Below are 16641 nucleotides of genomic sequence, written 5' to 3'. Positions count from 1 at the left end.
GATTCCCAGCCAGGGTACATAGGAGAAGCACCCATTTGCTTCTCCACCCCCCTCCCCTCCTTCCTCTCTGTCTCTCTCTTCCCCTCCCGCAGCCAAGGCTCCATTGGAGCAAAGATGGCCCGGGCGCTGGGGATGGCTCCTTGGCCTCTGCCCCAGGCGCTAGAGTGGCTCTGGTCATCGCAGAGCGATGCCTTGGAGGGGCAAAGCATCGCCCCCTGGTGGGCAGAGCATCGCCCCTGGTGGGCGTGCCGGGTGGATCCCGGTCAGGTGCATGCGGGAGTCTGTCTGACTGTCTCTCCCCATTTCCAGCTTCAGAAAAAAAAAACAAAAACAAAAAACAAAAGACAGAAAGATGAAGGAGAGCAAAGAAGACCGAGAAGGAGAAGCCAGCGAGTTAGGAAAGAAACCGGAAGAGACCGCGTCTGGGAAGCCAGATGGAGAAAGTGATTCAGTACGCGAAAGGAGGAGGGCCCGGGATCGCGAGGCCACGCCAGGGTGCCACACGGCGCAGCTGTTCTGTGTGTGCACTGAGACCACCTAGAGTTGTGACAGGGCAGTAGTGGAGGGATTGACGACTGAGCTGGGGACTAAAATATGCAAGGAGTCTGGGTGAGGCCCCTAAGGGGCCACAACAAGGAGGGGTGGTAGGTGCACTATATACTCCATTTCACTTGACCCACTGTCCTGCGGGGTAGTTATTACTGTTATCATCCCATGTGATGGATGAAGAGACTGAGGCACAAGGAGGTTAAATGCCCTGTCTAAGGTCACCTTGCACGTGAGTGGCAGAGGTGAATGTGAGTCCATGCTCTTTGCCATGGAGTGAAGTCGCCCCACTGCCTCTCAGGGCAGGATGTTTCCCCCTCTTTTCCCACGTGGGGACCTATCATCCCTGCCCACAGTAAGACATCTTTCCAGTGGTCTGTTTGGCTTCAGGCCAATGGTTGTGCCTTTTCGTGTTGCATAAATATGTGTGTTTGGATTTGCGATAAACTAGGGTTTATTCTATGTACAAATAAATACGGGAAATGCATTTTTTGGATATCAAGCTGCAACTAATCTTGTATTATCAGACATTCCCATCCATGCTATTTCCAAAGAATTTGCACACATTTGATGTTTCTGATGTGTCCTGCAAAAATGTGAAATACTGTCTGAACCAGCAAAGATAGTTTTAAATATAATCTGGCAACATTTATGTGATAAACACATTTTGATGAGCTTTGATCACTGCCCATATGTGTCTGCTATCTACTGTAATCCTCAGGTAAGCGGAATATCAATTGAACCAGGACCCGCTCTGGATAAACTATCCGCTACACTCATGCTGGGCCTTTCTATCCCATTAGAGTCGCTCTCTCTTAGTAGTCAGGCACCCTGTAACTGAGAGAAAAGGTCATTTATTTTGCTACAGATCCAAGGGCAGTGGCAGTAGACCCCTGACCCTAGGAAACCCTCCTGGTGAGGTTCGGTCCCTTGTCCTGGACTGAGCTGACCAAGGCCTTGAGGATGACCGCAGGTTGGAGGGAGGTGACTACAGCCAGAAGCAGGCCCACCTGTCAGAGACCCAGAGCACCAGGAGCTTCCGGGGAGGGGCTGTGTGAAGACACCAGGGTGGGGCCGGAAGTGTTTGTCTGCCCCCACTAACATGCCCTCCCAGCCGTGCCCATCAGGGAGAGGGGTGGGAGAGCAAAGGTGATCTGTTTATTTTTTGCCCCTGAGTTGGAGGGGAGGGGGCGTGGGCTAAGTCAAAGTTCCTAAAAGGCAGCATCCGCGATTTGGCCCACACCTCGGCCTGTGAATATGCAGGCGCCGGCCCAGGCCCTGGGGGCCAGAGGGCCAAGCGTGTAACACAGAGACGGCACAGTCCCAACTGGACACAGTGTACAGTCTTGTTTTTACATTTGTTTTTCTTGGCTCTCAGTAACTGGAGAAAACAGTATGACCACGGGTCAGAAAAGGCTCGCTAACGGAACTCAGGCCACCTGCTCTGTAGGGATACAGTCCTGCCAGAGCCGCGCGGGGTGGCAGCTCGTCTCCGGTGGGCCGGAGGTCAGGGAAGCCGGAGCACAGGGTCTGACGCCCGGGTGGGCGAGAGGGTCAGGAGGAGGGAGAGGGGATGTGCTGGCCTGCCTGCTTTCTTCCCACGTACTTAACCAACATCAGCCTCATGCCTGGTGCCGAGGATACAGCAGTGAACATGGCAGACAAGGCTCAAGCCCTCGTGAAGCTTGTGTTCTATTGGGGGAGACATGCGAACAGCCTAATAAGCAAGACAACCACAGACAGACAGGCTATACAAGCAAGGCCTCTCCAATCACTTGACATTGGCGCTATTCCAGGTGGGCTTGTGGGAGTCAGTGAACCCTGGGTTAGAGGAGCCAGGTGCAGCGAGTCAGTGGCGAGTCTGTTTGGGTCAGTGCATGCTGTCTGTTCCTAAAGGCTCACTCCTATTAAATTCAGATGCAAGTGCTATTCCAGAAGCCATGCAGGAGGGTGGGGAGTCATGTGCTCCACCTGACAAGGCCATTGTCATTAGATGAGAAATGTTTCCTCGTTGCACACTAAAAATTCAAGTTCACAAAAAGCGTTCCTTAGCAAACACTGTGCAAGGTACTGTGCTTGCGCCACACAAGTCAGCAATAGCTGCCCCCATAAAGGACTAAGTCTTCCTACTCTACACCATTTAGCATTTTACCTATATTAGGTCATTTAATTCTCACAAAAGTCTTATGAGGGAGGTATTATTATTATCCTGTTTTACAAATAAAGCAAGCAAGGCAGAGGTTAAGTTCTTTGATCAAGGTTAAGATGATCAAATAGCGCATGGGTTCAAATTTTCCCTGCATCCCTTTCTAACTGAGTGTCCTTGAGAAAGCAATGGGGCTCAGATAGTCTCATGTTCTTGACGTGTGTGTGTGCGCTTGTGCGCACAGAGATGTCTGTGAAGTCCCTCTCTGCTCTAACGGTGGTGGTTCCATAACACGTGTAAAGACTGCATGCCTGGTGAGACCCTCGAGTCTTTAATCATTGGAAACCCCGCCCAACCCTCACAAGAATAATCCATGGGCCTGTCTTTGTCTCCTTTTTCCACCCTACCCCCCCTCCTGCCAGTTGAAATTGGAGGATCTTTTAAAAAACACCTGTAAATTTCTATATAGTTTCAAACCACACAAAGAAACTTAAAATTTCCAAATCAAAAAGATTAGGAGCCCTGGCCGCTTGGCTCAGCGGTAGAGCGTCGGCCTAGCGTGCGGAGGACCCGGGTTCGATTCCCGGCCAGGGCGCACAGGAGAAGCGCCCATTTGCTTCTCCACCCCTCCGCCGCGCTTTCCCTCTCTGTCTCTCTCTTCCCCTCCCGCAGCCAAGGCTCCATTGGAGCAAAGATGGCCCGGGCGCTGGGGATGGCTCTGTGGCCTCTGCCCCAGGCGCTAGAGTGGCTCTGGTCGCAACATGGCAACGCCCAGGATGGGCAGAGCATCGCCCCCTGGTGGGCAGAGCATCGCCCCTGGTGGGCGTGCCGGGTGGATCCCGGTTGGGTGCATGCGGGAGTCTGTCTGACTGTCTCTCCCTGTTTCCAGCTTCAGAAAAATGGAAAAGAAAAAAAAAAAAAAAGATTATGAAAAAAATGTATGCAAGTTACACTTGGATATCTCTGTGTATTGAGAAGAACGGACCAGGAGGGATCGTTCCTCTGGGCAAGGCCTTGCCTGCATCCTGAGCAGACCTTCCAGAATATTTTAACTTTTTTTTTTAATTTCAAAGTAATGAAAGATATAAAACATTAGAAAAAAATTAAATCACCTGTATTATCACCACCCTGAAAAGACCAGATTAAGCATTTTGTCTCTTTCCCTGTATGTTTTAGTTTTCTGCATAAGGGTTTGGCAGATGTTGTCTGTCTGGGAGCCTGGGGACCATCTCTTCCTTTGGGGACTCGGGTAAGCCCTGGCGGTTTGCAGGGAAATCCGCTCCTGCTGGGGATAATTGTTTCAGAAGTGGCCGTAAGACTGGATGCCGATGAATGACAGGGAATGGGAATTTTGCCAGGGGGCTTTCTGGAAAGGATTCTCTGCTTTTAGAAAGACAGACACACAAGGCGGGAAGACAGCATTTCCAGGCTGTGGACATTGATGTGTAAGGCGGTAATGTTGCAAGCTGTTGGCATGAAGGGAACTGACCGACATGTTGATGGGGCCAGAGCCAGAAGGGTGACATGGTCTTGGTTCATAGGTCACGTTCTGAAGCCCCCAGATTAGCCACCCCTGGAGCTGCCCTAGCTCCACGCTTCAAGTTCCACGCGCTAATATATCCCCTTCGTGGTTAAGCCACCTCTGTTTATGACCTGCTGTTACTGGCGGCCAACAGCATCTTGCTACAGTATATAGAGCTGCCTCAATGTATTTTATAAAGTCTATTCCTTCCTCCAAATCCAGGGATGAATATTTAATGAGGATGCCCCAAGTACCAGACGCGAGTCATTATGCAGACACACTTTGGCTCTGCTTTCTTCCACTTAACAGGTTCTCCAGTCATTAAAAATGCTTCGTATATATAATTTTAATGGGTCCATTTTAATGGCTACATTATTTAGCCATTTCCCCATTATCTTTTTGGTTATAGCCTCCCTACTATATTTAGGTTGCTAATGATTTCATTATTGAAAGTAAAAACATGGTGAACATCAATGCACATAATTAGTCACATTTCTGATACTTTGGGGGATATATCCCTAAAAATAAAAAAATTAAGAAACAGAGAAGAGATCTGAAATGCTTTTCCAATCTGCTTTCTGGACAGCCCACACCAGTTTATATGTCCCCAGGCATTGAGATTTGCTGCTGCATCTGAGGCCACTCTCATAATACACTTTGGTTTTTATTTTCAAATATTTATAGAAAAATATGTGACTGAAGTCTACAGGACACATTTACCTAACAAATCAATGACATAAAGAAAATGGGAGGGGATCCTGACCAGGCGGTGGCGCAGTGGATAGAGCGTCAGACTGGGACGCAGAGAACCCAGGTTCGAAGCCCCAAGGTCACCAGCTTGAGCACATGACCCCATGGTTGCTAGCTTGAGCCCAAAGGTCGCTGATTTGAGCCCAAGGTCACTGATTTGAGCAAGGGGTCACTTGCTCTGCTGTAGCCCCTGGTCAAGGCACATATGAGAAAGCAATCAATGAACAACTAAGGTGCCACAACAAAGAATTGATGCTTCTTATCTCTCTCCCTTCCTGTCTGTCTGTCCTTATCTATCCCTCTCTCTGACTCTCTCTCTCTGTCTCTGTAAAAAAAAAAAAAAGAAAAGAAAAGAAAGAAAATGGGAAGGGAGACTGTTAACAAATACAAGAGATTTAAAAGATAAAATGCATGGACCTTGTTAGTATCATGATTTATACTGTACTGCTGATCTGTTAAAAAAATAATTTTGAGCCTGGCCTGTGGTGGCGCAGTGGATAAAGCATCAGCCTGGAATGCTGGAATGCTGAGGTTGCCGGTTTGAAACCCGCATTTGCCCGGTCAAGGCACATACAAGAAGCAACTCTGCTTTGATGCTTCCTGCTCCTCCCCCACTGCCCTGCCTTTCTCTCTCTCTCTCTCTCTCTCTCTCTCTCTCTCTCTCTCTCCTCTCTCTAAAATCAATAAATAAAATCTAAAAGATAACTTTGAGAAATCTGACTATGGATTGGGTATTATTTGGTGTTAAGGAAGCAGTGTTGATTCTGTTAGATGTGATAATGGCATAATGGTTACTATGAGAGCATAACGTTCTTGCCAGTTACAGATGCCCAGTTATCAATGGACGAAATAGGAACTTCCTGGGATTTACTTTAAACGACTCCAGCAAATAAAGGGGGCGGGCTGAGATAGCAGAGACATGATTGGCAAAGAGTGTTGACAACTGCTGGAACTGGAAAATGAGGGGTTTTTAGTCTCCTCTTGGCCTTTGTGTGTTTGAAAAACGTCATAATGCAAAGCTTTTACTTTTTTTACCTTAAGTTTTTTTTATAAGAGTATGTAGTGGACGATGGATATACTATAAAAAGCTGGGAGACTGCAGGCCTGCCCTCCTCTCTTCTTGGTCAATGAAGCGCTCTTCTGGAGTTAACTGGGACCCCAGCAGTCCCTGGTTCCTTCATTCCTGGCCCCAAAGACACCAGGGAGCCAGGTTTGGTCCCAGGAGCTGCCTAGGGATTGAAGTCACATGAAACAAACCTGAAATGGGTCAGAGCTAGACTGGAGCAGACTGCCAGGTGAGCTTCCTGGGCCTCCAAACTAAACGTGTGTGCGTCTGGCCTCCCATCGGCTAGCCCACCTGCTCCCAGACAAGTCAGATGACCTCAGGCTGGAAGCACAGCAGATAAATTGTGTGTGGAAAAGCACCACCTGTGACAGTCAGTTTTATTTGTGTGCCTATAAAGTACAAGGACGCCAAAACGCATGGAGCATCCCAGGTTTTTAAACGGACTTATTTGCATCCCTTGTTGGAAGAGGTATGAATACATTTTAAAATGCATGTTTTAGTAAGTAAAGACTGTAGGGGTTCAGCTTCCAATGCCACCCGAGCTCCTGATTTCGGTACTACATTTGGCTGCCACTGCAGTCTGGGTGTCTGGGGAAAGCCTGGAACTAGAAACGCTCGGTTCGTATCTTCCCTCAATGCCATTCACAATGGTGCATCTGACAGTGGCTCCCGCTCACTCGGCAAAGTCAGGTGGAAAGAGCACAGGCCTAGGAGACAAGGCAAGTCTGGGTTCTGATTCTGACTTTCCACCATTGGGCAAGCTTTCCAGAGAAAAAGCCAGCACAATTAGCTCACACACGTTTAAACTCTGAGGGTGGTAAGTGCTATGGAAACACCTCTAACTGCAAACATTCGGAGACTGTCTGCCGTTGCTTCCATGAACACTACCATTGGCACCATTGGCTGTTATTTTTGCTGATTGAGAAGATGGCAGTGATTAATAGAATATAGTAGGCAATCAAAAGTGATGAATTGTCTTTTCTGTACTAGAACTGATGTTTTTAAACCAAATAAACAAGATAGACTCCAGAAAATTTTAAATCCTGGAATGTATCGCAAAACCACTAGGAGTCTCAATCATTGGAAAAAAATCAGTTTGCCAAGCTTGTGAATGGGCTTCAGCAGCAAACCTCTATGTGCACTAGTCACTCGCTCCACACGAGGCTGCGCTCAGGACCCTGAAGCCATGGTAGCCCCATCATGCCTTTGTTCTGGTCCTTGACTCACTGTGTTTTGTTGTGTAGATAGCAGTTTTCCTGTCTCAGCCTAGATGCTGGGCTCCTTGAGGTCGAGGACTTTGTACAGGCCATCTCTGTGTGACCCAAACACCTATGCAGGCTCTTGAACTTAATAGGTGCTCAATAAATTATTGCTGTTATCTATGACTGAGAACCACTCTTACTAACTCCTGCTAATCTGATCTCCAAGAGGAAAATAATTGTCACCTCTGGGATTGAACAGGAAGACTTTGGGGGAAAAAATAGAACATTTTCCCATTTGAATCCTATGCTTCGTGAGAACGCTGTCTTCTGATTCTTGGTATCCCCATTATTACCATCACCATCATCACCACCACCATCACCACCATCACCACCACCATCACCACTATCATCATCATCACCACCATCATCACTATCATCACCACCACCATCACCACCACCACCACCACCACCACCACCACCACCACCACCACCACAATCACCATCATCACCATCATCACCATCACCACTACCACCACCACCACCACCATCACCATCACCACCACCACCACCATCATCACCACCACCACCACCACCACCACCACCACCATCATCACCATCACCACTATCACCACCACAATCACCATCATCACCATCATCACCACCACCACCACCACCATCATCACCACCATCACCACCACCAGCACCACCACCACCACCACCAGCACCATCACCACCATCACCATCATCACCATCACCACCATCACCACAACCACCACCACCACCACCATCACCATCACCACCACCACCACCATCACCATCACCACCACCACCACCACCACCATCACCACCACCACCACCACTACCACCATCACCATCACCACCACCACCACCACCATCACCACCACCACCACCACCACCATCACCACCACCACCACAACCACCATCACCACCACCACTACCATCACCACCACCACCACCATCACCACCACCACCACCACCACCAGCACCACCAGCACCATCACCACCATCACCACCATCACCATCACCACAACCACCATCACCACCAGCACCACCACTACCACCATCACCACCATCACCATCACCACCATCATTACCATCACCACCACCACCATCACCACAACCACCATCACCACCACCACCACCATCACCATCACCACCATCACCATCACCATCACCACCATCACCACCACCACCATCATTACCATCACTACCATCACCATCATCACCATCACCACCACCACCATCACCATCACCATCATCACCATCACCATCACCATCACATGAGGATGGTGGGGACACCATCACCATCATTACACACAGACACACACACACTTTTCTTGACTATCTTACTCCTTTTAGCTTTCAACTCTCCCTGCTAGTCTTCCCAGAACCCCAAATCTGAAATGGGTCCCCCCTAAGCAGCTCCATGGGGACCATGGGGTCCTGTACCTCCTCCAGCATAACACCTATCACACAATATGATAATCACCTCGCTGGACTAGATCTTCCTGAGGGCAGGGGCCATATCTGTCTTTCCCACGCGTCTCTCCCTCAATCCTGGGATGGCGCTCAGTAAGTTTACAGAATAAGTGAGTTTCAGTGAGTCTATATATGCCTTTTCTTTGTATGAACCTTTGTTAATCTCTCTGAGCGTCTGCTGAGTGTGGTTGTTCGGCTGTGCACTGTACGGGATGTCTGGCAGAGTGGGGAAGGGAGGCTGAAATCCAGCCCACTCACCTTCTCATCACCAAACCTGAAGGACGAGGGCCTTCTTTCGGGTTTGCACAGTGGCCCTGGCTCTGAACATCAGGTAGTGTCTTCCGAAGGAAGTAAGACTTCCCCTCTCATTCCTAGGAGGACGTGGACTGAGGGCTTTGGTGACACTTATTAGGTCCTTTGCCCACATCAGAGCCGAGACCCTGACCCCATTCACAGCAAAGACCTCCCTTACTCATCTCTCCTCTGACTTTTTTCTCCTGCAGGGTTTGGCATGACAACCCCAGCGACAGTAGGAGGAAAAATCTTTCTGATCTTTTATGGCCTCATTGGGTGTGCAAGCACCATCTTGTTCTTCAACCTCTTCCTGGAGCGCCTGATCACTGTCATCGCCTACACCATGAAGTCGTGCCGCCAGCAGCAGCTCAGGAGACGGAAGGCACTGCCCCAGGAGAGCCTGAAGAGCGTGGGGAAGTGCGAGGTGGGTGGCCTGGCTGGCTGGAAGCCCTCCGTGTACTACGTCATGCTGATCCTGTGCACGGCCTCCCTCCTCATCTCCTGCTGTGCGTCCGCCATGTACACCTCCATCGAAGGCTGGAGCTACTTTGACTCACTCTACTTCTGCTTTGTGGCTTTCAGCACCATTGGCTTTGGGGACCTCGTCAGCAGCCAGAACGCCCAGTATGAGAGGCAAGGCCTCTACCGCTTCGCCAACTTTGTCTTCATCCTCATGGGCGTCTGCTGCATCTACTCCTTGTTCAACGTCATCTCCATTCTCATCAAGCAGTCCGTGAACTGGATCCTGAGGAAGATGGATGGCGGGTGCTGCCAGCAGTGCCCGAGGGCACTCCCGCGGTCACAGAGGAATGCGGTGATGCCGGGCAGCGTCCAGAACCCGTGCAGCATCTCCATAGAAACGGATGGGGTGATGGAGAGTGACACGGATGGGCGGCGTCCCTCGGGGGAGATGATCTCCATGAAGGACTTCTTGGCAGCCAACAAGGTCTCACCGGCCACCCTGCAGAAGCAGCTGTCTGAGATGGCCAACGGCTGCCCCCACCAGGCAGGCACGCTGCCCTGGGACAATGAATTCTCAGGGGGGGTGGGAGCCTTTGCCATAATGAACAACAGGCTGGCAGAGACAAGCGGAGACAGATAGGAGCGAGGAGGCTGAGGGGAGAGTGGCCGCCGAGAGGACCGTCACCCAGCTCAGCTCTGCCCACAGCTGTGTTCATGCTGCAACTGTTCCTCCTGCTTCAATAAGCCCAGCTGTAGGAACCGCCTGGCACCAAGGAGCATCCAGCTGCCTGGCCCTCCATGGTTGGCTCAGTGATAGAGCATTGGCCTAGTGTGTGGATGTCCTGGGTTCAGTTCCAGTCAGGGCACACAGGAGAAGCAACCATCTGCTTCTCCACCCCTCCCCCTCTCGCTTCTCTCCCTCTCTCTCTCTTACCCTCCTGCAGCCACAGCTCATTTGGAGCAAGTTGGTACTGGGCGCTGAGGATGGCTCCATGCCCTCTGCCTTAGGCACTAAGAAGAGCTTGGTTGCTGAGCAATAGAGCAGTGCCCCAGATGGAAGAGCATTGCCCCCTAGTGGGTTTGCTGGGTGGATCCTGGTCAGGGTGCATGCAGGAGTCTGTCTCTGCCTCTCCTCCTCTCACTGAATTTAAAAAAAAAAAAAAGAATCACTAAAGCAACCCAAGACCTTGCACTGTTTACTCATCCTGCTGCAGGGTTTTAACTGCTTAAGGGAGATATGGAGGGGGAGTTAAATAAGCCTCGATTTCCTGCTGCTCTGTTATTCATTTGGAAATAAAAACCCTGAAGATCCTCATTCTCCCAGGAACTCTGCACAGCCTAATTCACTTCCTCTCCCAGCCCCTTCAGAGCAAGCAGGGGGAACATTTGAAAATGTACCAGGGCTCTGGACCGCCCTCAGAGTGGGTTTGTCCGTGGTGCCGTGACTCAGGCAACCGTCTGTTGTATTGTGTACCTGCTTCTCTACTGTTTGTTTTTTCTTTTCTTTTTATTTTTAAGATCTTAATGCTTGGCTAAGCTGTCTTTGGGACCTCAGTGGGCTAAGAAAACAAAATTCAGCTTCAGGCCTTTGAACTGCAGCAAAGTGGTGGAAAAAACTCACCTTTAAAACTACAGAATATATCAATATAGTTTAACATTTTCCCTTCCAGTGGCCACAGAGATCGTTTCATTTTTGCCAGGGTCCCTGGCAAAGATCACGGCTATTTATTAGACTTGAACATTCAATAAATCCTCATTTTATTAACTCAGATTACATGAGTGCTCATTTGCAGACAGTGGGACGGGGGGGGGGGGTGCCTAATTAAACAGCATTTGTTACACTCAGAGAAAAAGGAAGCAGGAAATTAACCTTTGGAGATAGGCGCCTCATCTTGGATTCACGGCTGGAGAAACATTCTAGGCTGGAAAATAAAGTTTGGCTTTTCTTGTCTAATCTGTTTCAGTTCTGCCTTCTGGGACGGTACCAAGTCGTTACATAGCCTCGCAAGTCGTTAAAATGTCCACGGGAGGAACAAGGACTATTGATAGTTATATATGCAGGAGAGAACATTTTGGGGGATGAGAGCCGAGTTCAAAGAGATAGCTGTTGTTTTTATACGATGAGTGGTGTACACACAGTTCTTCCAGAAATGATGAGGAAAGACGGGGGCAATAAAGAAGATAAAGGAGAAAACCTATGCCTAATGGAACTGAAATGTTGAGCAGAAAGCATCCTTAGGAACCATCCCATCCAACTACCTTGTTTTTCACACAGGAAGTAGGCATGGAGGTGCGGCTCCTTCTCTGAGCTCCAGGGCTGAGGGTGTGCAGCTAGGAGACCCCAGCTGTCTGTATGGGGAAGCGGGCCCTTCGTCCAGGCTCCACGCAGCCTCAGAGCCCTCTGGCCACAGCTCCCTCTTCAGGCCGGGCTGCGTTTTCTTCCAGCTGTCAAACCCAAGTATTTTCTTTGCACCACCACTGGAAAGTGCCCCACGGCGGTGTCTTCAGTAGCAGCCCTGGGCTTTGGACTTAGGGCAGTGCGGCTCCCACGTCAGAGATCCGCAACCACAGAAGAAACAGCTCTTCCATACAGAAGAATTCCAATTAATAAACATAGAAGGAATTAGGAAAATAGGAAATTGCCCTCAGAACATGAATGTAACAGTTCCCGCAGGCAAGACCAGCCGATGGATGTTAAAATCGGGGTTGTTGAAGTCTAAGCAGAATTTAGTAATTACAAAGAGAAAACAGGAACTTTCCTGTGTAGAATTCCGACAGACACCACATTAGTCAAGTGAGTTAACGTCATCTGTACACAGTAGCAATTCCACGTGCCACCTGGGACGATGCCCTACGACAGGCACAGCGTGTCCGTGGCATCCTTCCCAATAACACACAACTTCAGGCTAATCATGAGAAATCGACAGGCACCACAAGGGACATCCTACAAAATAAAGCTGTCAAACCGATGAAAGACAAGAAGACAGATGTAGCATTGTAAATGGGAAGGAGAAGCAGATAGGACCATGCAATGCAACGTAGGACCCAGACTGGATCTTGGTGCGTGAAAAAAACACAAGTGGGAAGCATGGGCTGAAACCCAGTAAGCTGTAGTCTAGTTAACAGTCGTGTACTAAGGTTAAATTCTTGGTGTTGGTGATTGCTCCGTGGTTGTGTAGGATGTTACCATAAAGGGAAGTTGGGTAAAAGGTATGTAGGAACTCTCGGCACTATTTTTACAATTTGGCTCTAAGTCCAAAATTATCTTGAAGTAAAATTTAAAAACAAAACAACAAAAAAACCAAGACTTTCTCAAGATTGCACCCAGCCAGTCACACCTCAGTTCGGGCGGTGACCTGAGTGTACACCTGTGATTCCAATTTAGGTCTCACATCCTAAGCAGGTCTTGGCCATTGATGTACGGCCGTCGGTCTGAGAGTGTGGTGCCCAGACCGCTGGCGGCGGCAGCTGGGGGACTTGTTGGAAACGCCCCTTCTCAGCTCTCAAGCCCGACTCACGGAATCAGAAGCTCTTAGGACAGGACCCAGCAAACTGTATTTTAACGAGTCCTCTAGGTGATTTTTTTCCCAATAAAGAATGTTGTTCTGAACATGAGCTATAAAGAACAGGAAAGAGGCCCTTCCCCATCAAGTGTCACCACGGTTACCAGACCCCGGTGCCTCCAGAACGGAATCTCTGCTTCGAATCTCAGAGCTGTTTCTGATTGTCCTGAATGGCCCAGACACCCAGGTCATGGCTCTGTAAACAGGGCCCTCGCTCAGGCATTAGACAGAAGTAATGATTTAGTGTCCTGGATTAATGCAGAAGGTGACACTTTTTTTATGTGTAAGGGACTTTTTAAAAAAATATCACCTTGTGGCCCTGGCCAGTTGGCTCAGCGGTAGAGAGTTGGCCTGGCATGCGGGGGACCCGGGTTCGATTCCCGGCCAGGGCACATAGGAGAAGCACCCATTTGCTTCTCCACCCCCCCCCTTCCTCTCTGTCTCTCTCTTCCCCTCCCGCAGCCAAGGCTCCATTGGAGCAAAGATGGCCCGGGCGCTGGGGATGGCTCCTTGGCCTCTGCCCCAGGCGCTAGAGTGGCTCTGGTCGCAACAGAGCAACGCCCCGGAGGGGCAGAGCATCGCCCCCTGGTGGGCAGAACATCGCCCCTGGTGGGCATGCCGGGTGGATTCCGGTCGGGCGCATGCGGGAGTCTGTCTGACTGTCTCTCCCTGTTTCCAGCTTCAGAAAAAAAAAAAATATATATATATATATCACCTTGTGATTGTCCTTGGGTAAAAGATTTCTGCGTCATCCTAGGGCATTGGCTGGTTGAGTAAGGGCAGCGGCTGGCCTTGGACTTTAAGTCCTGGCATAACTACCTGCCAGAGGCCTCATGCATCGGAATGTCCCACCACCCTCAAAATCCAGACAGTCGCCTGAATGCAGATTTTCCAAGCCTTTCCCCAGACCTCTTCAATCAGGACCTGTCCGTCTGTCTGTCTGTCTTTCTGCCTGTCTCCTGTTGGTTCTGTTTCTCTAGAGCACCCTGACTAGTACAGCTTCCCACATCCCTGTCTCCTTCCTTCCTGGATTCTTGTGAGGAATGAACGGTTCTCACCTTTCATGAAGAACTGTCTTTCCTTTTGCTTTCTACACCTTAGAGGGGAAGGGGGCCTCTCACTGAACCTAACATATGTCTCTAATTAGCTTCGAGAAGAAGAATTCTTCAAGATTATTGCCAATGAGGATGCCATGGCTATATCGAAGTCAAAGAACTTTCTCGAGAATGGAGTTATGGGGGCAGGAATATCCAGTTACAACTGTCTATTTGTTTTTTGATCCAAAACATTTCTTATTTCCTCCTTCCCTTTTTTGTCAGATCAGGGATGGCGGCTGGGGGTGGCGCCCTGGCACGGTGTGGAGCCCCTCGTGGGAAGCAGACACGAGCTCCCTGTTCAGGGTTTCATGTCTCCACTGTCCGTGCCGAGAGAGTGGAGACAATCGTTCTTCCGCCACAGAAATTACCTCCCACCCAGAGGGTCACAAAGAAAAATTTTAGAAATATTCCCCCAGACAGTTCTACGTCTAAAGCCTTGCATAAGTGGACCCTTAATTGGAAGCCTCAGTTGTCCCATGAATAGAACATATAACAGATGGGGGAGGGGATGCTTCTCACCGGACGGTCATAATTAAGATACTTAGGACATGTGGGGACGGCACATTGCAGGGCAAATCCCCCGGTCCCTTCCGGTGCAGCCAGTCGGCTGTCTTTCAGCCACGGAGCAATCTTTGGCTGCCGCTGCTAGGGAGATGGTGAGATTGATCTGGAGATATTATAACCTTTCTACCCTGGTCGCTCCGTTTTCTCACTCAGCTTGGCCACCGTGATCCCACACTTCTCCCCTTCTCCTGACTTTCTGGTCCTCTTATCTCGCTTCAGGAGCCCATTTCTGGTTCCTCCTGAGACCTGACTGGAGCAAACCTGGTCGTTTACAATGTTTAGGTCCTCTGCACGATGATGGTGACAACTCTGAGGTGAGAGCTAGCAACTCCACCAAACCTTGCTGCCAGGAAATGAGGAAAGCAAGGCTTGGGCCAAAGTCGGTTTATACATATAGACATGTATTAACCAACCACTAGCAGCCTGCAGGTCCCCAACTCGTTCACCCAGCCTGTCACCGGAACTCCATGAAGTCCCCGGTCCAGCCCTGCGTCCTCTGGCGTGACTCTGCTTAAAACACTCAGCGGGGCGGGGCAGGTGCACCGCGGTCAGGGCCAGGCGACCGGAATCTCTGGGTCTGTGTTTGGCGCAGAGCCATGTAAGGCCTTGGCTGAGGGGCGGGGCTCGCCACTCCCCCTTTCTCTTCTGCCCGGTTGGTCTCTTCAATGGGCTGCCTCTGTCCCCACAGCAACCGACCGTGTGCTGAGTTTCTGCCCTGCGCCCTGCCCGGTGCCCGACATGACTTTCTGCTGTCACTGCAGTCACCATACCACATAACAGTTACAGTCCCTGCTTCACAACGAAGGAACAGGAGCTCAGAGAAGTGGTCAGTCCAAGGTGACAGAAGTTAAAGGTTCCCAGGCTAGAGGAGTGAAGAGATGGGTCTGGCCGACGCCAAAGCTTTAAACACTCACCCGGGTGCCCCATGGAACCCTGGCACTGTACCTGAGTCACTCCCGGTACAACAAGGTAGAAAAGAAACAAAAAACTCCTTTGATTGCCACCTCGTCTCTCTCCTTCCCTCAGAGCCACACTTCCCCAGCAGGGTTCGCAGTAGCCATTTCCTCTCCTCACCCTTCTCGCCTCACCCCACCGCCCTCCCCACCGCAGTCAGGTGGCCCCCGCCAGCCACGGTGCCCACCACCACTGGGTACAGTCAGCAACACCCACAGCGCTGCAGCGTGGACTGGGAAGCAAGCCTGAGGGCATGGAGCTAGTGCCCGGGAACTACATGGTGGATGTCACCCTGAAGAGTGCTGTCTGCTGTGTGGCCAGTGGCAGGTCCAGAGCAGAGAGGCTGGAAGTGACAGTTGTTGAAGGGGATAAATAGAGCATCCGGGGCTGCGTATGGGAACCCCAGCCCCTATGTATCAGGAATGGATGGGTTCAACCTCCTGCTGCTGGTTCATACTCTGTCAGGGCAGCCTTTCTGTAGTAAAGCGTCAGCTCCTGCATAAGGAGGGAGGGAGGAAGGAAAGAAAGGGGGAGAGAGGAAAAAAGGGAGGGAGGGAGGGAGAGAGGGAAGGAAGAAGAAAGGGAAGGAGGGAGGGAGGGAGGGAGGAAAAGAAAGAAAGAGAAAGAAAAAATGAATGTCAATCATCCTGGATTATATTTGTCTTTATATCAATGCAGTCATAAAATGGAATTTTTAATATGTTCTATGGAGGAAAGGGATCATGCAAGTCACCCTACGGCCCACTCTAAGTACAGGCAAATGGAATTTCACTCTTAGTTCCTTCTGAATCAAATGCAGATCCCTGAAGAAAGGGATGCAGGGACGTTAACTTGGCGTGAATATTTATCATCCAGTGTCCCTACTAAGAGGGAGAAGAGATAGAGAGCCCTTGGTGCCCATGGGGGAGGGGATAGTGTTACAGGGGGCAGGAAGTGGTTGAAGTCAGAGTCCACAATATTGCTAAGGGCTTGACT

The 16641-nt window shown here is 50.1% G+C and overlaps 1 protein-coding gene across 1 annotated transcript in view; it reads left to right on the top strand.

The window, feature by feature from the left end:
• The window catches only part of KCNK13 (potassium two pore domain channel subfamily K member 13), a 90842-nt gene extending 79545 nt beyond the window's left edge, over nt 1-11297 (top strand). The window contains exon 3 of the mRNA XM_066276087.1: nt 9236-11297. Within this exon, the coding sequence (XP_066132184.1) occupies nt 9236-10128 (893 nt within the window). The 3' untranslated portion in view covers nt 10129-11297. The remainder of the gene's footprint in view (nt 1-9235) is intronic.
• The last annotated feature ends 5344 nt before the right edge of the window (nt 11298-16641 follow it).

This window comes from Saccopteryx bilineata, chromosome 4 (genome assembly GCF_036850765.1).
Source record: "Saccopteryx bilineata isolate mSacBil1 chromosome 4, mSacBil1_pri_phased_curated, whole genome shotgun sequence".
NCBI lineage: Eukaryota > Metazoa > Chordata > Mammalia > Chiroptera > Emballonuridae > Saccopteryx > Saccopteryx bilineata.
This window is presented reverse-complemented; position numbering and strand designations above follow the sequence as displayed.